This window comes from Denticeps clupeoides, chromosome 20, assembly GCF_900700375.1.
Source record: "Denticeps clupeoides chromosome 20, fDenClu1.1, whole genome shotgun sequence".
In the NCBI taxonomy this organism is placed as follows: Eukaryota; Metazoa; Chordata; class Actinopteri; order Clupeiformes; family Denticipitidae; genus Denticeps; species Denticeps clupeoides.
The window spans coordinates 18,285,182-18,306,989 of NC_041726.1; the positions used below are offsets into that span (position 1 = coordinate 18,285,182).

Sequence of the window (21,808 nt, forward strand, 5' to 3'; positions counted from 1 at the left end):
TGGCAACTTAAAGTGACACTGTGCGTTGATAATCATAATGCAATTAGTGAAATCGGATCCACAAAATACTGAATTGTCCAGATCTTGTATGGATGGTGAGGTATGGCCTGGTCGAGGAGTGGAAAAACTCCTCCTGTCTCTGTCATTGCTGTCATGCAGCGGTGTTGTGTTGTGTTTTTTTTTTTGCTTTAATTTGTTCATTATTTCAATGTTTTATCTATTATGAATTAAATCCCTCTAAATATTTCAGATCCATTTCCATGCTTGGCAAAACCTTATTTTAATTTAAATTTAATTGTAATTCATTCTTGCAATGTATATTCAAATTCAAATTTTATTTGTCACATACACAGTCATACACGGTATGATGTGCAGTGAAATGCTTTTAGGGTTGTTGAAAGAAGGGTTAAAAAACAAACTAAAATTGGTCGGAGCAGTCGCGACGGCAGCCGACCTCACCGGCCATCTTTTTATTCTTTGTTATATGTTGAAAATGTGTTATTGGTTTTTATCCATTTGATTAATGTCACGGGAATTTCAGGTGCCCTATACTTGAATAACATTATGTTATGTTGCTTTATTCCTAATTAAAAGCGATGGCTTGTGGCAAGACTGTCAACTTTTTGCAGTAGTGCTGACTATCAGGCCAGAATGTCTACCTGTCTAACAGTGTACTTTAACTGCCTGTGTTTTTTCCTTTGTCTGGTAGTCACTAATATACGTCTCTTATCATTCCTTCCCAGCCTCCTGTTCCTCTACCAAAAGACTCCACTTCCTTAGGCACAAAGGTAAGTTTCAGTGAATTTATATTCCTGTGTAATGAGTGTGCAGGGTGGGTTCTGTAAAGGTTTGAGATCAGTCTTCTATTTTTATTTTTGGCTGCTCTCATCTGCTGTCACCACAGCAAATCAACTGTCTTCATTTCCCCTTGTCTTCTGCATCTTCCTCTTTCAAAAGCAACCTCTCTCATCACATCCATACACCTCCTACTAGGCAATTTTATTATTAGTCAGTTAAACATGAATAGTTTTTCAAGCTGCAGAAGGTTTATTTTCATATGAGGAGACAATACTAGATGGAGCTACCTGACTGGTATAATACATTTCAGCTTTATATAAAATCACCTGAGGACCCAGAGCTGGAATCACAGTAACAAAAGGTTACTAACCAGTGATGGGAAGGTTACTTTTAAATTGTATTCCACTACAGATTACAGAATACAACAGAACGTTTTCTGTTAAATTACTCATGTGAATAACGTATTCCGAATACTTTGGATTACTTAACATATTGTCATGCTTTTTACAACTACATGAATGTAGCAATCAGCCCTGTTTTTCATTAACTATTTCTTTATTTATAAAGCTGAAAAGTGGAAGAGTATTAGACAAACATAAAATATGCCATTGAAAAGTATTTACTGTTATGGTCACCAACATATTCCATCACTTAGTTAAAATAAAAAGTAGCCTTGCACAATTAAAAAAAAATCTGATTTCCAATTACCCTCTTCCTGATTAGGACAAAAAATTATTCTCAAAATTTCTAAATTTTAAAGATCCTTCAATACAAATCAGATATTCAAACTTGATGTGACAATGACAAAAAGCACTTTAAACCTTGCCACCAGATATAATTTTAAACACAAGAAAATATATGTTTTAATGCAACCCAGCAACACTACTTCATGGCCATTTAACAAAGGCAACAAGAACAATCTAAGGTGTCAGTGCTGAACTGTTTGGTTGAAAAACTTAAATCCCCCCAAAAAATCCAATAATTGGCTGACAATTGTCATAAACATATGAGGTGCTGCTTTTCTAATGCTTGCAAAAATCAAACACTAAGTTTAGAAAAGAATGAGGTTACAAGCCTTATCAGTGAACAATATTTTCAGCAACCACAGTCCAGTAAAGGCGGTTGTAGCGCAGCAAGAGCACCAGTTCAAAGTGTTTGTCTGTCATGCGGTAACGGTGACACAAGTCTTCCGTGGCTAAAGAGATGTTCGACAGGAGCACTTGTATTTTAAGAGGAGGGCTCTGATCACTGGATATGCCTTTAATGAGGCCAATGTCTTATCTGAATCTTGAAGACACCTCTGTTCCTCATCCTCCGCTGTAGAACAGGTCACCTGTGGACTCTGAAAACTGAAGAAGTTGTCGTCATCATCTTCTGGCTCATTTCCCACTGAGGCATGTCCAGTGGTGCTGGTATCATTAGAAGGTTCTGTGTTGAGGAGATGAGCCTCTTGGACACATTTTACAGCACAAAGCAAATAAGAGTGAAACTCTCCACGTCTCTCCACGAAACTCTCCATTATAAAAAAGCATGAATTAATTATTCCTCGCACTCATACTGTACTTGCAGAGAATGGAACATTTTGCGGAAACTTTTGGCACTATTACACGCAGTATTACGCGCAATATTACGCGCACTATTATGCACACTTGTGCTTACTCTGGAACGGGCAGATGGTCGTCCTGGTGGCAGCGGGTGGGGGCTCGGATCAGACTGCCGTGTAATCCATTTATTTCAACAAAGTAACTGTATTCTGATTAGCACTCATTTAAACGGTAACTGTAACGAAATACAGTTACTCATATTTTGTATTCTAAATACGTAACGCCAGTACATGTATTCCATTACTCCCCAACACTGTTAGTAACAATCCATCATCCTTCAGCGCTCGTGTTTGGATGGAGAAGAATGCTGAGTTGCATCCCAAGAGAACCAAACCACAGTGAAGCACGGAGGTGGAAACATTATGCTTTGGGACTGCTTTTCTTCAAAGGGGACAGGACGACTGATTCATGGGGCCATGTATCATGAGATATTGGATACAAACCTTCTTCCATCAATGAGATCATTGAAGATGAAACAATGATCCCAAACACATGGCCCAGGCAACGAAGGAGTGGCTGCGTTAAAAGCATTACAAGGCTCTGGATTGGCCAGTCTCCAGACCTCAATCCAATTGCCAACCAGAATTACATTAGTATTGAGAGGAACTTTTATGGAATCAGATTTGTGGCAAAATTTTGAAACAAATGTTTTCAAACGAAAATCTAACGTTGAAATGTAAAATAAGAGGCTGCAATTTTGACAGCATACGTTTTTGCCTACATCTTTTTTATTTTTGCTTGTGAGACATTCAGTTACGCTACTTGTTTTTACAGTTTCACTGCTGGCTTTTCAGTCGCTCCGCCCTGTTTTACGTGTAAGCTGCCTTAGGATTCCGTTGGATTTCGGCACCACGTTTTTGTGTGGGCGGGGCTTTGCATCATTGGTCAGTAGGCTGAATTGAAACTGTAAAAATGAGCAGCGTTACTGAAAGTCTCACAGGCTAAAATGAAAAAGCCAAAACGTATGTTCCAACCTCTTATTTTACATTTCAACGTCATATTTTTGTTTGATATTAAGAAAGTTTTAGACAATATTATTTTTTTTACATTTTGTTCACTGTTGAAGTGTACCTATGATGAAAATGACACCTTTTTAAGTGGGACATCTTGCACAATCAGTGGCTGCCAAATCCCCTGTATCAAAATGTTGCATTCTGCCAGTATGCACATACTCCTAATGTATTCTCTCCATCCTAGGACCATTGTGGGGAATGCACTCAGGGGGCACCAGGGGTGCCTGGCAGGACTGGCACTAAAGCCGAGAAGGGTGTAACAGACAGTGACGACTGTGAGAGGGTGAGACAACAATGTCTGTTAAACGTGAAAATAATTATGATTCAGATACTGATGCAGTTTGACATGAGATAATATATGTCTTCCTCTTTCCTTATCTTTCACAGTGCTGGCAAAGGCTACAGAAAGAGGAACCTGCCCAGGAAGCAGTAAGTTTTAACATTGGAGATTGTTTTCCATTGATAATGGATGTCAGGCTTTTCATTTTCAGTAATTGTGAGAGTGTATGAACCACTTTGATGACACCTAATGATCAACATGGAAAGATAACTAATGACCTGTGTTCCGGTGAGGAGGACCCACCTTGTAGTTGTGGGATGTTTGGATGGGTTCTCTATTCCACTCTCAGTCTTCTGCTTCTGAACTCCTGGATGCTGCCACCATTGGCTACTGAGCTCTTCATCCGGGGTAGTACCCTCCACCCCCACTTTGTTAAACAACATTTTTTACTCATGTAGGGTCTTGAAGGGGTGTGTGCACCACGTAGACTGCAGCAGCAAGGGTCATTACTCTTAGACTTTAAGCCTTTTGAGACCTCTCCTTGGCTCACTGGTGGAGTTGGCTGTCTGTTGCCTCTTGTGATGTCCCACATTGATCTGCTGGGTTGGGCATGTATAGCCTCTGGTCTTAATTTAACATTTTAAAGAGTCAGCCTATAGTGCTCTTTTTGACATTTTTGCCATCCATGATTCTGCTTGCTAAGACTGCTGAACAGGACAGGTCAATAAAAATAAAAAAGTCAATAAAAGTTTTGCCATTTCTAGACCAGCTCCAATACCAACAGCAGCCCCAATGGTGGGTGTCCAAGTGCACCTGGGGTACCTGGAGTTCCGGGGCAACAAGGCATCAAAGGAGATCAGGTGGGTGCTCTATCTATGTCTTAAAGAGAACCAAACATCATGTTAATGTTAATGGTGCTCTTGCTCAGTGGCATATTGGCAACCTTCCGATTACAGGTCCACTTCCTTTCCTGCTAGACCACCACTCCGTTAATTAGAGTCGTGGCTGCCAGAGCCCATCTCGGGACGCTAGGTGCTGGCAGGCCCCACCACAGGGCAACCGTGCTACTGTTTAATTAAAGTCGTGCTTCGTATTCTTCTGGGTGTTTATCGGATGCCTTTTAATGACAAACAGCACAATCAGCAAGCTACAGCAGACATGTATTCAAATAAAAACTCTGATTGCAGTAGAGAGTTTTAGAGACTGGCTGTTCATTTTTCCAAAAAGTGACAGTGATTGTCATTGTGATACACTACAGCACAGCACACAACGAAATGTGTCCTCTGTATTTAACCATCACCCTTGGTGAGCAGTGGACACCATGACAGGCGCCCGGGGAGCAGTGTGTGGGGACGGTGCTTGCTCAGTGGCACCTTGGTGGTTCGGGATTCGAACCGGCAACCTTCACATTACGCTAGGCCACCACTGCCCCCAGTTCCCTAAATACAGTATATATGTGAATGGTTTCTGTCCTGTCAACAGGCTTCTCTTAGTCACGTAACAACACAGATATCCTGAATACGAGATGAAATCCTGTTAATAGCAAAATCTTTCAAATCAAATAAAAAAGATTTAAGTGGAGCTGTCCGGGATGAGTCTCCATCACCAGATCTAGTCTGGCCTATAGCAGGGTAAATCGTAACTTTGTGGGGGCTGCTGCATTTTAAACCATATCTCATATCTCATTTTTGCCATTTTAACCAAAGCGTAACATGTAACAGAAATAAAAACACATAAAAGCTACCTGTCCACATGTAGGACATCTTATTTGGATGGTGGGCAATCATGTCCATCACTGTGTTTTGTTCCTGCAGGGCTTGCCAGGTCAGAGAGGGTTTCCTGGTCCTCCTGGCAACATAGTAAGTATCTCATCATGCCGCAGAATACGAGTTATATACGTTGGAGTCGGGATTTCTGCTCGTGAGAATGCTTATGAGCATATTTAAAGGCAGCATGCAGCAGCTTCACATGCCTTAACATTTGCTCCTTGCTTGCTTGTGTTATTCGTGTGAACAAGGGCTCAGTTTTTTGGCCATGCTGCTAGGCACAGTCCAAGACACAAGTGCATTTTGCCAAGTGCAGACATATTTTGAATCATAGTGCATGGTGTATTCCTAATTTTTCCTAAAAGGTGGAACATATCTTTTACAAAAATCTACATATTTAATTGTTTTTCTGACACAAAGCACAACAGCAGCTTTGTCTTCAAATTTGTGAAAGTGAAGTGATTCTGAAACACTGCAGCACAGCACACGAGGAAATGTGTCCTCTGCATTTAACCCATCACTCTTAGTGAGCCATGTGGAGCAGTGTGTGGGGACGGTGCTTTGCTCAGTGGCACCTTGGCAGTTGGATTCGAACCTTCTGATTACAGGGCTGCTTCCTTAACCACTAGGACACCACTGCCCCACTGTGAATGTCATAATTCCTATAGAGCCAGAGAGTCATTAAAGATGTTTTCTATACAGTTTTAATTGCTAATGTCTTCTTTTTGTTCCTAGGGCTCCCCAGGTTTTCCTGGTCCTCAGGGTTCCAGTGGGCTTCCAGTAAGTTCCATGAATTGGGGTGGTAGTAGCCTATTTGTAACACACTCGCCTATAAACCAGAAGACCAAGGTTCAAATCCCACTTACTACCATTGTAGTGAGCAAGACACTTAACCCTGAGTGTCTCCAGGGGGACTGTCCATGTAACTACTGATTGTAAGTCGCTCTGGATAAGGGCGTCTGATAAACACCACAAATTTAAATAAATAACTGTCCATTTAAAACCATATATATTTGAGAGAACATAACCATATGTGTATAACTTTAATTATACAGCTTTTTCCATTCTTTTAAACACTTCTGTCTTTTTCCAGGGCCTACAGGGGGAGAGGGGATATCCAGGACAGCCAGGCTTGAAAGGTGAACAGGTAACTAAGCAGTTAAAAAAATATACCTTTCATTCACCATAATATTAATTTGGCTTAAATTGCCACATAATGCAAAAATTTCTTCACCTAGGGACCACCTGGGACCCCTGGATACCCAGGAACTATGGGACCACCTGGACTGCCTGTAAGCAGTTTACTTCTTAACACACATGCACCACATACATATGCTACATAGTACCTCAATCCTGATAAAACCACAATCTACGTACATCCTGATGGCTGTAATTCTGAGAATGGAGTGCTCACTTCCTATTTATCCTGTGTTCTTTTTGATTGGATATGACTGGATTTTCTCTCTTAGGGACTTAAGGGGGAGCGTGGCAGCCCGGGCGGCATTGGTCAGAAAGGAGAATCGGTGAGTTTGAGCTTTATTATTCAAGAGTTACTGCATTTACTGTATGTTAAGCAAAAACACAAGTTCCTTTGAATAGAATTGTTTAAAAGTATACATTTTAATTGAAGTACTTTGCAGCCTTCCAAAGCTACATTTTTAATATTTTATTTTATTTTTTGCAAAAATGCTTCATTAGGGCCCACCAGGAATACCAGGCTACCAAGGACAGGCAGGGCCAGTGGTAAGAAAAAATGTTCATCAGTGTAAGATAATAATCATCTGCCATCTAGTACACACACAGTTTCACATTCTCATGTCCATTTTCACTTTGTAAAAAAAATAACCATGGTGTACGTAGTGCATCCTCACTGTTCACAACCACAATTCAGATAAGGCAGGTTACAGAAAATAAATCATATGGCCCAGAGCAGGTTTGTGGAGACCCATATAAATGATCCACACAGTCTAGATATGGCTGGAGTGGTTTCACCCCACAGATCATGTGTTCCTGTCCCTTTCCTGACAGGGTCCCAAAGGAGAAGCTGGGGCCTCTGGACCCTCAGGGCCAAAGGGAGATCAGGTGAGTAAAAAATTAGGCAATGTGTGTGTGTGTGTGTGTGTTTATATGATTCTTGATTCATCACTGTAGTCAATGCAACATTAATTTCTCTTTAAACTAAGCTGTTAGTTGGCTGTCAACTAGTCTGCCAGTCATCTCTGTCAGATGGTTATATTAAGTTAAGAAATGTTTAGAATGATTTATAAATGGGTTAATGCATTAAGTTTCATACAGTTTACATACAGTTTGCACGAAAAACCACATCTAACACAACACTGACCACACTGACATGCAACACAAGCTTTTCTCTTACTTTTTCTCCTTATCCAACACTCCCAAACTCTCCTATATATCCTCCTCCAGCTCAGCAACAAGGGCCCCGGAGATGTTCAGATGATGTACAGACCCTCACATTATCAAAGAAATTCCTGTGCATAATTGAAAGTGAAGTGATTGTTATTGCGATACACTACAGCACAGCACACGGTGCACACAACGTAATGCATCCTCTGCTTTTAACCCATCACCCTTGGTGAGTAGTGGGCAGCCATGTCAGGCACCTGGGGAGCAGTGTGTAGGGACGGTGCTTTGCTCAGTGGCACATTGGTCGGATCTTCTGATTACGAGGCTACTTCATTGCCCCAAAATCTTACAAACCTTACCTGACCGGGAATCGAACCAAGGCCACGGCGGTGAAAGGGCAGAATGTGTGTTGTGGGGGTTACAGTCTCTGGCAAAACTGCCTTGTTCAGACCTTGTGTTCCGGAGAATCCTTGTTTGCTATCACTAACTACTGTACGTAGCTGAAACGACAGTAAAGCTCACTTTAATCTGGTTTCTTCCTGCTTTCTGTAGGGATTTGCTGGACCGCCAGGCTTTCCCGGCCAACAGGTGAGCTTGGTTTATACCAAGGATAATAATTAGTGAAATTTTAAAATAATTATTTCATAATGTGAGAGAGCCTGCCATTTGCACATTTTCTTTTAACAATCTGCGATGTGCCATGCCGATTTGCATTTCTTAAATGTTAATGCACTTTAAACCCCGCTGCCATTTCACAACAGCTCTTTATATGGATTCGCTGGCTTGGTTATAATTTGATTGTATGCAGGGACCTCCTGGTTTCCCTGGAAAGGCTGGACCTGCGGGCCCAACAGGACCAACGGCCGAGAAGGCAACTATTTTTCTGGGTTCTTTTTTCTCTTCATCTACCGTCTACTGGTCTCCACTGACTAAAGGCATTTCTCCTTCTCACTTTGCATCCTCTAGGGCAGCCCTGGATCCCCTGGCTCTCAGGGACCTACTGGTTCACCTGGATCGCCAGGGAGCCCTGGCATGCCGGTCAGTTTTCACTGCTGGGCTCAGATCCTGCCTGACCGGCACAAACTATCACTGCCTAACCTTTTCCATGTCTGTATAGGGTCCTCCTGGAATTGAAGGCATTGATGGAAAAGATGGCAAACCAGGAATGCGAGTAAGAAAGTGGTTTGGCATTATAATGATCACCATAAGTTTACAAACTAACACTGTACTGTGATTATAATGTTGACGTTGGTGCCTTCTCTTCTACTCATGTCCGCAGGGAGATCCAGGGCCTGCTGGACCAGTTGGTCCCAGAGGAGTACCAGTGTGTCCCTGCTCTTTTTTTACTTTGATTTGAATTAATTACATACTTTGGGTGCTGATTCCCGGAGTTTTGCATGCTTTGAAAAATTTAATTCATTGTATGATTATTTGATTACGCAAACAACTTTTTGTTATTTGATTTTATTGGCTCAATGGGTGAAAAGGTTTTGTTTGCTTAAATGAACAAACCAAATCATAAAAAAAGCTTTGCATATGCTTTAGTTTGACTGTTTATTAAATTGCTTATTTTCCATCTGTTAAATATTAATTCAATGTCTGAGGATCATAGATCATAAAGTCAGTGTTATTCTTGACGATTGACGCTGTTGAAATATTTGATTTTCTCTCTGTACTTCAGGGCTTCAAAGGCAAGACTGGGCACATTGGCTTCCCAGGGCCAAAGGTGAGCTGGCTTAGAACCTACTTCTGTTTCTGGCATGTGCCAAATAAAGCAGATGGAGCAACAATCTGTCTCTTTCTATTTCTAGGGAGATTGTGGAGCTCAGGGTCCACCTGGAACCCCAGGCAGAACAGGTGTTGAAGTGAGTCACATCATCCCATTCTTCACCTTTCACAACACACATACAGTTGGAACCAAAAGTTAGCATACACTGTATAAACAGTATATACTGAGGTTACTATGCCTTTAAACTATTTGGGAAAGCCCAGATGGCTTTGGACGCGTCTGATAGGTTAACTGACACCACTTGAGTTGATTGGAAGCACACCTGTGGATGTATTTAAAGGAACACTTCAACACACTGCTTCCTTTTGTGACACCATGGGAAAGTCTAACGAAATCAGCCAAGACATCAGGAAGAGAATTGTGGACCTCCACAATACTGGTTCATCCTTGGGAGCAATTTCCAGATGCCTGAAGGTGCCACGTTCATCTGTTCAAACAAGTATAAACAACATTGGAATGTCCAGCAATCATACTGCTCAGGAAGGAGAATGCTCCTCAGTCCAAGAGATGAACTGGTGTGGAATGTGCATATCATAATGACCATCGTCATATTTGGAGGGAAATGGGGGAAGCCTTCAAGCCAACTGTGAAGTACGGAGGTGGCAGCATCATGTTGTGGGTGTTTTGCTGCATGGGGGACTGGTGCAAAATAGAAATATTTTCAACATACTGAAAGAACAGTATGTTGAAATATTGAAGTATCATCTCAAGACATCAGCCAGGAAGTTAAAATGACAATGACCCTAAGCATACAGCAAAATTGATTACAAAGTGGCTGTTGTGAGAAGTTTAAAGGCAATTCTACCAAATACTAAGCAAATGCATGTAAACTTTTGACTTTGAAGAAAGTAATAAAAATATCTAAAAAAAATCTCACACATTATTTTGACATTTAGCAAATAGAATTATTTTTGGAATCTTCGGACAGTAAGAAAAAAACAGTTATATAAAAAAACAGTGTATGTAAACTTTTGGTTTCAACTGTACATATCATATAAAATAATATAATGCATTTATGGAACACTTTTTCCAGTTTATAGTTTCATGAGTGCGTAATTAATTTTAATTCGATGTAATTAAGAGGGGGTGTGGCCTGCACTCAGTAAGCACGCCTAGCTGATGCTGAGGATTATCATCGTTACAAATTACATATAATCTACAAAATCATTGATTATTAAAACGTCCCATTTTGTGCACCCTCACAGTGTCAAAAGGATGACTGAATAAATAAATTCTATGCATTTCAAGTATCTGAAGAGTGAACCGGAGTTATTTGAGGATAACTGGAGTTATTTGAGGATATTTGGATTTCTGTACATCTTGATAATTGTGCCGCCTATTGACCAGTGCTGCCTGATAGAAGCAGTGGTGGCCTAGCAGGTAAGGAGGTGGACCCATAATAAGGTTGACGGTTCGAGTCCCAAACCACCTATTCAATCATTTCACTTTCACGTCGTACACAGCAAGCTGTACTGCACTGGCTGTTGACCAGTGTTAGTAGTTTGAAAGTGAAGTGATTGTCATTGTGAAACACTGCAGCACAGCACACGGTGCACACAACCATCACCTTTAGTGGATAGTGCAGTGGGAGCAGTGTGCAGGGACGGTACTTTGCTCAGTGGCATCTTGGCAGATCAGGATTCAAACCAGCAACCTTCTGATTACGGGGGAGCTTCCTTAACCGCTAGGCCACCACTGCCCCTGCTAGGCCACCACTGCCCCAAAAATGATATTTAGCACCCAAAATATAGAGAGTGAAGACATTCTCGATACAGATTAATGTGAAGGTGACTCCTTCCTTGAACCACCTTTGGTTGTCACTAACCACTGCCTGCCTGTTTTGGAAGTGCTTTGATCCAGTCCTGTTTTTTTTCACCCATCCATTTTTTCTGTATTCACAAAGTCAGATGTACGGGTTCTTCATGTAGAATTGCCTCTACTCAACCTCCACAATTATTCTTCATTAGAATTTAGACTGACGTTCTTTCTTTCTGTCCGTCTTCCCCTCCTGGTCTATGTTGCATTGTGGACAGGGTGACCCTGGTCCTCAAGGCCCACAAGGACTCCAGGGCCCTCCAGGACAAATTGTGAGTGTTTTCCCAGAGTTTCATTATTAAGTGATAACGGAGTGATGGCTCTATATGGGTTAAGCTTACCACTGCATGGTAAAACATGTCGAGGTAATACAAAGTTAATATGTGGTAGGATATTATTACGCTCTAATGGCAACTTGTGCCTGTAGCTGAAGATCTGTTGAATTGGTGGGAGTTTAGAGGGCTCTCTATTTTTGAATTAATTGAATTTATCAGGATATTTGATGTTCCTTTATCTCTATGTTTTTAGGGGGGCATTGGACCTGCTGGACCACCAGGACCGGCTGGGCCTGATGGAGTGGTGAGAATTTTTTACCTTGATAATTGCAAGTATGGGTCAGATCTCCTGGTTTCTTGTAAGAGTGTTGGTTGGAGAGGTCTGTTTTAATGCTAAACCTTTTTTGACACTTTTGGCTGAACCAAAAGACAAGCTTAGGTTGAGCTGCGTCCAAATGCATGACGGATGTAATCCCTGAAGGGGACAATAGGCTCTTCTTGCTCTGGCTTTCATCAATCCACAGCAGTTTAAAATTCTTATGAAAATATTCCTATGGGCCCAAAATCTTTCTCCACCACAGCTTTCACTTTTGAAGTTTGTTATGGGACGATATGTGTTCTGAGAGATCCAGTCTGTGTTGGTTTTGTTGAGTTGTTTTCTGCCATCTATTTCTCTCTGTAGGGTATGAAGGGAGATAAGGGTGAAACAGGAGAGAGAGGTCTGCCGGGAATGTTGGGTCCCCCCGGATCTCCTGGCCACCCAGGTTTCATGGTGGGTATCCATGAAATACACCTGTTACAGTGGACTTATATCTGACAGTAAGGTGACAGGTTATAAAACACGATTAATCAATATTGCCAATTAATCAATAATACAAGTTTCTGATGATTCAGCAGCACATCATCACACGACAATACAATTTAAAGATTTGTAAAAGTTGTTTGCACATAATACAGTTTTTGAGTTAGCTGTAAATTTGGGTTATAAAGTAGAAGTACCATATGCAGTTTGTTTCTATACAGCTAGTTCATTATCCACACAACCGCAACATTGTGCTCAGATAAAAGTGTATTTGCTGTGTTTTGACTAGGGAGAACCAGGAAATGATGGATTGGCAGGAAAAGACGTGAGTACTGCAGAATTACATATTTATACCCTTATACAGTATTTGTTGAGCAAATATGCAAATACAGTTGGCTTTATACTCTTCAATCATACAGGGATCACCAGGCCTACCTGGAGAGAATGGACAGCATGGACAGAAGGTAACTTTACATATTCAGGTGTTCCACAAGAGTTTGATTAATTACTTTATTAATGCATTGAATACTTTCACATTTCTTAAACAACAATCGTCTTCCTCTACTTATCCGGGTCTGGGTCACGGGGGCAGCATCCCCCAATGCGTTCCCAGACCAGACTGGAGATATAATTTCTCCAGCGTGTCCTGGGTCGACCCGGGGGCCTTCTGCTGGCAGGTCATGCCCAAAACACCTCCCCAGGGAGGCGTCCAGGAGGCAACCTGACCAGATGCCCGAACCACCTCAACTGGCTCCTCTCGATGTGGAGAAGCAGCGGTTATACTCCCTCCTGAATGTCCGAGCTCCTAACCCCTATCTGTAATCTTGTTCTTTCGGGCATTACCCAAAGCTCATGACCATACGTGAGGATTGGGACGTAGATACACCGGTAAATCGAGAGCCTTGCTTTCTGGCTCAGCTCCCTCTTCACCACGACAGATCGGTTTATCACCGGGGACACAGTAATAAGCCATCTCCAAATCAACAAAACACATGTGGATTGGTTGGGCAAACTCCCATGCCCCCTCCATCACCCCAGCAAGATTAAAGAGCTGGTCCACAGTTCCACGGCCAGGACAAAAACCACATTGCTCCTCCTCAATCTGAGATTCAATTATCAATCAGATCCTCATCTCCAGTACCTTGGAGTAGACCTTTCCTGGGAGGCTGAGGAGTGTAATCCCTCAATAATTGGAACACAGCCTCTGTGGGGACCACCACCCCAGTTTGCCACTCCACCGGAACTGCCCTCAATGTTCATGCAATGTTGCAAAGACATGTCAACCACGACAGCCCTACAACATCCATAGCCATGAGATACCCAGGACAAATCTCATCCACCCCCGGGGCTACGCCGCTGTGTAGATGTTTGACTACCTCTGCAAATTCTGCCCCTGAGATTGGACAGTCCGTTCTCAGGCATCCCAACCCTGGTTCCTCCTCAGGATGCACGTCGGTGGGATTTAGGAGCTCCTGAAAGTATTCCATCCACCGCCCAACTATAGCCCCAGTCGACGTCAGCAGCTCCCCATCCACACTGTAAACAGTGTGAGCAAGATGCTGCCTTCCTCTCCTCAGGCGTCGGATGGTTTGCCAGAACCAGATAGTCTTTCTCCGTGGCCTCACCGAAACTCCTCCCATGCCTGAGATTTTGCCTCGATGACTGCCACTGCTGCACCCTGCATGGACGTCCGTTCAGAAGAATTCTTGGACTGTGAATTCCATTTGTTTACTGTAGGGTGAAGCAGGTTCTCCAGGCCTGAGAGGTCCACCGGGTGAACGGGGCCGTCCCGGTCCCCCAGGCGGGGCAGGGTACAGCAGTAAGGACTCTTCAGGCATTATGGGGCCAGCTGGACCTCGTGGGGAGAGAGGTAGCCAAGGACAGCCAGGTTCATCAGGCCCTCCTGGCCCTCCTGGGATGCCTGGAACTGAGGTCAGCGATTTTACCATTCAAACTAATCATTTTCAAATAGAGATCTTGCCAACTCATATTACAGATTTTAAAACAATCTACAGAAATGGCTACCACTAGTCAGTATTTAAAACTAAAATAGCCAATCCTATTTTCTAATAACATAATCTGCCTTCTCTCAGGCTGTGGTGAACTATGATGAAATCAGAAACTTCATCCGGCAGCAGGTTCTCAAGATCTTCGATGGTAAGTCCGTGTCAGTGATCACAGTAGCACTGTTGAAAACAGAAGAACATGCTCATTTCCCTGTAAGAGATTACAGGGTCTCTCTTCTGTTCATAATGTAGAAGAGCATGTGTCTAAATCCCTATTTGGGACATAATTGTGGAACACTTTGCTAACCTCCACATCCCATTTGTCCCTGATAGAGCGTATGGCATACTACATGTCACGCATGCAGATGCCCGTGGAAATGGTTTCATCCCCGGGACGGCCAGGACCTCCAGGCAAAGATGGAAGTCCGGGCTTGCAGGGCCCAGCCGGTGCGCCTGGTCGCCCTGGACAAATCGGTCGTGAGGGGCGTCCTGGACCCATGGGCCCACCAGGTGAGGGGAATGTTCATGGTAGTAGAATGTGTAGAAAAAAAAGAAATTGAGGCTTGTATTTTTTCAATGAAGAATTCGAAAATAACGAACAACATGAATTAAAACTAAAAAAACTGCATCAAACCGGATTGTGTTCACAGGTGGACCAGGAGTGAAGGGAGAAAAAGGTGATAACGGTGTTGGGGAGATGGGAGATTCTGGACCACCAGGTGCACCAGGTAAGACTTGGTTTTCCGTAGGTCAAACATCAGAGGTTAACCTACGCTTAACCTACGCTCAAACTCATTTTATAATCCCCCTTTATTCTAGCAAACTGCACATTTGGCATCTACTTTGTAAAATTCCACTATTTCACCAAAAAATGGTGTTTGCTAAAAATAGAATCTCAGATTTCACATGTAAAAAGAATAATAATTATATGAATGTGAATATATTTTATAAAAATATTAAGGGTTAAGAACAAACTTGACAATCTATTTGATTGAGTGGAATATCTTTAGAATAATTACACATCCATTTTTTTCCTTGAGGCGTTCCTGGTCCTCCTGGTTATGGGAAGATGGGACCTCCTGGTCCATCAGGACAGCAGGGAATTCCAGGTGTCCCTGGACCCCCAGGATCCCCTGGACATAAAGGAAAAGAAGGACGCTGCAATCCCTCTGATTGCAATAATGGACCAATGGAGTACAATCCCAAAGGCCCACCTGTAAAAGGTCCCTGGTAGAAAAAGAGATGGAGGGAGGAAGAGAGAGAGACTAAGAATGAGAGATGATGAAGGGGTTGGTTTATTTTAAAAACAGCTAAAGAATTTGGAGTTAGAAGCTCTTCAAAAATTGTTACCAGCTTAAATTGGCACCTAAATCGCAGTCAAGCCTGAACTGTTCCACTCACACTAATACACTAATACACTAATATAACCATCTGCTTTTCAAATGGATTCTTTTATCAGTGGCTTCTTCAATCCTTTCTCCATGTTTACAATGTCTTTCTTTCGTGTCCTTCATAAAACTTTTTATGGCTGAAATCAGTCCCCCCTGAAAAGTTTGAAGCTTAATGTGCTCCATCTTGCACTCTATCATTGTCTGCCAATAGATAAACAAGATATATATATATGGGCTTGTGTTGTACATAGAAATATTTATATTTGGTGGCTTTTTGTATTTTTTCTAGGAAATTCGCTTTGCAGAAATTACATTTGTCTTTGACAAACTGCAAAGATGTCAGTGAGAGCTTGTATTGTCCTTGTACAGGACCAGTATTCCTAAATAAGATTTTTATGTATTTTATCATCTCTAGAGCATCCCACATCCACCTCATACAGCCATGTTAAACCACCTGAGCCTCTTTCAACTTGAACATTTTTTACTGTACCTCTGATATCTGCTACGTGTTTCCTGGTCATAAGCTACATTCACAAAGCTTGTTTCATGTGTCCGGTCAGTCAGTGTACTGTTGTGCATCATCTGTCCATACCAATCACTTTTAATCACTAGTACACCTAAGTAAAGGGTCCCACAACCCTATTTGTGTGTGTCAGACTTGCTATATGATCTTTTTCCAAATAAATGTTTTTTGCAGACTTTGCCCATGTTTTATTTGTATACTGCTCCTTTAAGAAGCAGTTGAAAACCCACTTGTTTAAAAAGCATTTCAGACGAGTCTAACACACACACGCACACACACGCACACACATGCACACACACTGCACAAAATAAAAAAAATGCATCTAGCACTTAACAATTCCCCTGCATGTTCTTTTCCTGACAAGTTAGGCCAAGTAAAGTACTTCAGTGAACCCAAGTACAACTTTATTTGACACGTACATACATTATATTGCCAAAAGTATTGGGATATCCCTCCAAATCATCGGATTGAGGTGTCTCAGTCAATTCCACAGGCGTATAAAACCGAGCACCCAGGTATGCAGACTGCATCTACATACATACATGTGACCTAACGGGCCGTTGTGGTGCTAGCCTAGTGGGTAACACACTTGCCTATGAACCAGAAGAACCAGGTTCCAATCCCACTTTCATGAAATTTCCTTGCGACTATTCTGGCAGTTAGTGGCATTAGAACACAGTGGAAGCTGGTAGGTCACATTTAATCACAGAACGGGGTCATTGTATGCTGAGACAAGCAGAAATCAGTAGCTACAAAACTCCCTGAAAAGGTAAGAAACTTGAGGGGTTATTGTAGTCCAGTTATGAATTATGATGTAGTATTGCAGTGTCTATCTGCTAGATAGTGAACACTTTATATCACAAAGTGCAAATCAAAGTGTCGCATGCACTGGACTTAGTAGATGCCAGGAGAAGGGAACATTCCAACCAAGTGTAAAGTTTGGTGGAGGTTTAGGGTTTTTTACAGGGGTTGGGCTTGTCCAGGGAAAGGAACTTGATCATACCAAGACATTTTTTTACGACAGTTTCATGCTCCTTAATTTTGCTGTGCTGTGTATCACAATGACAATCACCTGCAGCTACAAAGAGTGGACAGACTATTAAGATTAAGAATGGGATGCAGTTAAAGTTCCTGTGTGTGTACTTAACTATAAGAAGGCTCTTAGCTCGGCTCGATCAACGTATCTGTCCTCGTTAATAGATAAAACAAAAATAATCCCGGATTCCTGTTTTAAAACTATAGCCAAACTAACCAGGAATAAGACAGAAATGGATACTACCACTCAATATCATCATAGTAGCGATGATTTTATGAATTTCTTTAATACTAAAATTGTTGCGAATAGAGAGAAGATTAAAAGCACAACAAATAGCTCCGCCGATATTTCCATGGAAAATAATCTTCTAATAGACGACCACCGATTAGAACGATTCAACCTTATTAAAGAGCATGAATTAATCAAATTAATCTCGTCATCAAATCAATGTACTTGCGCTTTGGATCCGATTCTAACAAGGTTCCTTAAGCAAATAGCACCCAATATTATAAATTCTATCCTCAAAATTGTTAACTCGTCGCTTAGCACCAGCCACGTACCAAGTTCGTTAGCAGTCATTAGACCCCTGATTAAAAAGCCTGATCTTGATCGCAGTCAGCTTTCAAATTATAGACCGATATCCAACCTTCTGTTTATATAAAAAATCTTAGAAAAAGTCGTAGCCCAGCAGCTGAGCGCATACATAGACTGTAACAATATCCATGAAGTATATCAAGATTTAGACCTCATCATAGCACTGAGACAGCGCTGGTTAAAGTGGTTAATGACCTGCTGTTGGCCTCTGATCAGGGACGCATCTCTCTGCTTGTCCTGCTTGATCTGAGTGCAACGTTTGACATAATTGATCACGCTATTCTCCTTGCCAGGTTAGAGAGTGTTATTGGGATTAAGGGAACAGCCCATTAATGGTTCAGATCATATTTGACCAACCGATATCAGTTTGTGGACATCAATGGTGTTTCGTCTTCACATAGTAAAGTAGAGCTTGGTGTTCCACAAGGTTCTGTCCTAGGTCCTTTACTTTTTTTCTCTATACATGTTACCTTTAGGCGACGTCATCCGCAAACACGGTATTAGCTTTCATTGCTACGCTGACGACACACAGCTGTATCTGTCAGCAATGCCAGACGAGAGGCAGCAGCTAAACAAAATAGAGAATTGTCTGAAGGACATTAGACAGTGGATGCTTACCAACTTTCTCCTGTTAAACCCTGACAAGACAGAAGCTCTTGTACTTGGGCCTCAAGCATCCAGACATAAACTGGCTGACTACACCATAACCCTGGATAGCCTTTCTATTTCACCAAGTATTGAAGTAAAGGATCTAGGTGTCATCATTGATGCAGGTCTCTCATTCAATTCGCACATAGATAATGTCACTAGGATAGCATTCTTTCACCTTAGAAATATTGCGAAAATAAGAAATATAATTTCAATGCATGATGCAGAAAAGTTGGTCCATGCATTTATTACATCAAGGTTAGATTACTACAATGCATTATTGTCTGGGTGCTCTAGTAGGTGCATGAGTAAACTCCAGCTAGTACAGAATGCTGCAGCCAGAGTCCTAACTAGAACCAGGAAATTTGACCACATCACCCCAGTCTTACAATCACTGCACTGGTTACCCATCAAATTTAGGATTGACTACAAATCCTACTTTTAACCTATAAAGCTCTAAATGGTCTCGCCCCACAGTACCTGAGTGAACTTTTGGTTCTTTACGAACCGCCACGCCCCCTTCGATCAATGGGTGCGGGGTCACTACTGGTACCAAAGGTGCAGAAGATCACAGCTGGGAGCAGATCCTTCTCCTATAGAGCTCCGCAGTTGTGGAACAGCTTGCCTGTCAGTGTCTGGGACTCAGACACAGTCCTCAGTGTTTAATCCAATCTGTTTTTCTCTGGCTTTTTGCTAAAGTCCTAGACTACTTACAATCAGTAGTTACAGGGACAGTCCCCCTGGAGCAACTCAGGGTTAAGTGTATTGCTTAGGGACACAATGGTAGTAAGTGGGATTTGAACCCGGGTCTTCTGGTTCATAGGCGAGTGTGTTACCCACTAGGCTACTACCACCCCAAATCCAAGGCCAATGAAGGTAAAAGGAAAACATTCATCTAGACTCTTCTCCATCTTGGCCCCTCGGTGGTGGAATGAACTTTCCCTCGAGGTCAGAACAGCTCAGTCACTGAGCACCTTCAAACGACAGCTCAAGACCTTCCTCTTTAAAGAATATTTAGATTAAATTGTAATTGTCTTGTTGTCGAACTTTGTGTACAGAATCTACAACAGAGTGAATAAAATAGATTTATTCATATTTGGGGTCCTAGTGAACCAGAATTGATCTTTTCATCGATGGTAACTTAAGCACGTTGTAAGTCGCTCTGGATAAGGGCGTCTGCCAAATGCCATAAATGTACATTTTCCACTGCAGCAGAGCTCCACGAGACCTGGTCACCTGAAGTCCATGTGTCAACCAGAACAGATTGTCGGATTCTGTCTGGAAATGGCCTCCTTGGTTGAATCAGTGCCCAGAAGACAGCACTAAACAAAAGACAATTGAAAAACTGTGTGGCATTTGGAAAAATCAGGTCTGGGGTTACATCCAGTATGGGGGTGTGCGAGAGATCTGCAGGGTGGAAGGCAACATCAGTACCAAGAAATCTTAGCTACCTTTTATATTCCCAACCATAAAAGATCAAATTCTGCAGCAGGATGGTGCTCCATCATATACTTCCATCTCCACATCAAAGTTCCTCAAGGAGAAGAAGATCAAGATGCTCCAGGATTGGCCAGCCCAGTCACCAGACATGAACATCATTGAGCATGTGTGGGGTAGGATGAAAGATGAAACCAAAGAATATTGATGAACTCTGAGAGGCATACAAGACTGCTTTCTTTGCTATTCCTGGTGACTTCATCAATAAATTGTATGAATTCTTGCCAAACCGCATGGATGCAGTCCTTCATGATCATGGAAGTCATACAAGATATTAAATTTGGATCTCACAGCACCACTACTTAATTTGCTGACATATTTTTGTATTTGCAGTAAATTTGTTCAATTTCTGTATACGTGACAAAATTTTAAACTTTCTGTCTTGATTAAATGATAATTTTTTCAGTGAAACATAATTTGGTAGGTTCTAGCTTTTCATATGAGCTATTTTTAACGCCAATTGTTTATTAAAACTCAGGTAATAGCAGGTGTTTCCACAAAAGAGATAAGCGACAAGACTTTTGTCAGGGACTGTACAGAAAAAACAGTATTAGTTTTGCTGGGTGGAGTTGAGATTGATGGTTCCGCCTACCTATCCTCTCATCATCTGTATGTTTAGAGGACATCTCCAGCCCCCAGACGGGGCCCTTGTTGTGGAGCCGGAGGAGGATAGAGTGTTGGACAAAAACCTGTTGCGTGTTAGTTGTGGCTTTTCATGTAAAGTGTATATATTCTCTCCTTGTGTGTGTGTTCTTCCTCCTGTCGGTTGTGTTGTTATGTACAGCACTTAGTTTTTTGGTTGGTTGTTCACTTCTCACTTTAAAATAATGCACAATTGTTACTGTATTCCCGCCTCACACATCCCTCTCCTTCATTGTCATGTTTCCCAATCCCTAGACTTGGGGCGTGACAGTATTAAAGTATGGCGTTACATCACAATCCCCACCTGGTATTTCTGGTATTCTGTGATGCATTATTCCACATCATGTTACATCGTTTATGGACGTCACATGATACATGAATCGTGCTGCTTAATGAATTACACAAGATCACTTGGCGAGGTCATTTCCTGACATGGCTTATCCTACCACTGCTATACCGATGACACACAACTCATCTTCTCCTTTCCTTCCTCAGATCTACATGCTGCTTCCAAAATCTCTGCATGTCTAACTGACATCTCATCTTGGATGGCAGCCCATCACCTCCAAGTCAATCCCACCAAAACTGAACTAATATTCATTCCAGCAGATTCTTTACCACATCAGGATCTTGCTATTTACCTAGACAACTCGCAGCTCTCTCCTTCTGCAACAGCCCGCAACCTTGGCGTAACAATAGACAACCAACTCTCCTTCTCGACTCACATCAGCAATCTTTCCTGCTCATGTAGATTCCTTCTCTACAATATCAGACGAATCCGCCCTTATCTGTCAACCCAGGCCACCCAGATACTGGTTCAGTCCTTAGTAATCTCACAACTGGACTACTGGAACTCCCTTCTAGCTGGGTCTACCCACTATTTACCAGACGCCCTTATCCTGAGCGACTTACAATCAGTAGTTACAGGACAGTCCCCCCCTGGATTAAAGGGTCTTGCTCAGGGA

The 21,808-nt window shown here is 42.1% G+C and overlaps 1 protein-coding gene across 3 annotated transcripts in view; it reads left to right on the forward strand.

Annotated features, from left to right (window-relative positions):
• The window catches only part of col16a1 (collagen, type XVI, alpha 1), a 77,904-nt gene extending 61,303 nt beyond the window's left edge, over positions 1–16,601 (forward strand). For all 3 annotated transcript variants that reach the window (XM_028963550.1, XM_028963549.1, XM_028963552.1), the window contains 28 exons: positions 744–788; positions 3,600–3,698; positions 3,803–3,844; positions 4,460–4,555; positions 5,510–5,554; positions 6,197–6,241; positions 6,555–6,608; positions 6,700–6,753; positions 6,931–6,984; positions 7,160–7,204; positions 7,490–7,543; positions 8,378–8,413; positions 8,634–8,696; positions 8,792–8,863; positions 8,943–8,996; positions 9,105–9,149; positions 9,507–9,551; positions 9,637–9,690; positions 11,648–11,701; positions 11,958–12,008; positions 12,387–12,476; positions 12,796–12,831; positions 12,926–12,970; positions 14,244–14,438; positions 14,600–14,663; positions 14,846–15,022; positions 15,163–15,240; positions 15,553–16,601. In XM_028963550.1, the coding sequence (XP_028819383.1) occupies positions 744–788; positions 3,600–3,698; positions 3,803–3,844; positions 4,460–4,555; positions 5,510–5,554; positions 6,197–6,241; positions 6,555–6,608; positions 6,700–6,753; positions 6,931–6,984; positions 7,160–7,204; positions 7,490–7,543; positions 8,378–8,413; positions 8,634–8,696; positions 8,792–8,863; positions 8,943–8,996; positions 9,105–9,149; positions 9,507–9,551; positions 9,637–9,690; positions 11,648–11,701; positions 11,958–12,008; positions 12,387–12,476; positions 12,796–12,831; positions 12,926–12,970; positions 14,244–14,438; positions 14,600–14,663; positions 14,846–15,022; positions 15,163–15,240; positions 15,553–15,746 (1,986 nt within the window). In that variant the 3' untranslated portion in view covers positions 15,747–16,601. The remainder of the gene's footprint in view (positions 1–743; positions 789–3,599; positions 3,699–3,802; positions 3,845–4,459; positions 4,556–5,509; positions 5,555–6,196; positions 6,242–6,554; positions 6,609–6,699; positions 6,754–6,930; positions 6,985–7,159; positions 7,205–7,489; positions 7,544–8,377; positions 8,414–8,633; positions 8,697–8,791; positions 8,864–8,942; positions 8,997–9,104; positions 9,150–9,506; positions 9,552–9,636; positions 9,691–11,647; positions 11,702–11,957; positions 12,009–12,386; positions 12,477–12,795; positions 12,832–12,925; positions 12,971–14,243; positions 14,439–14,599; positions 14,664–14,845; positions 15,023–15,162; positions 15,241–15,552) is intronic.
• Positions 16,602–21,808: the final 5,207 nt, after the last annotated feature.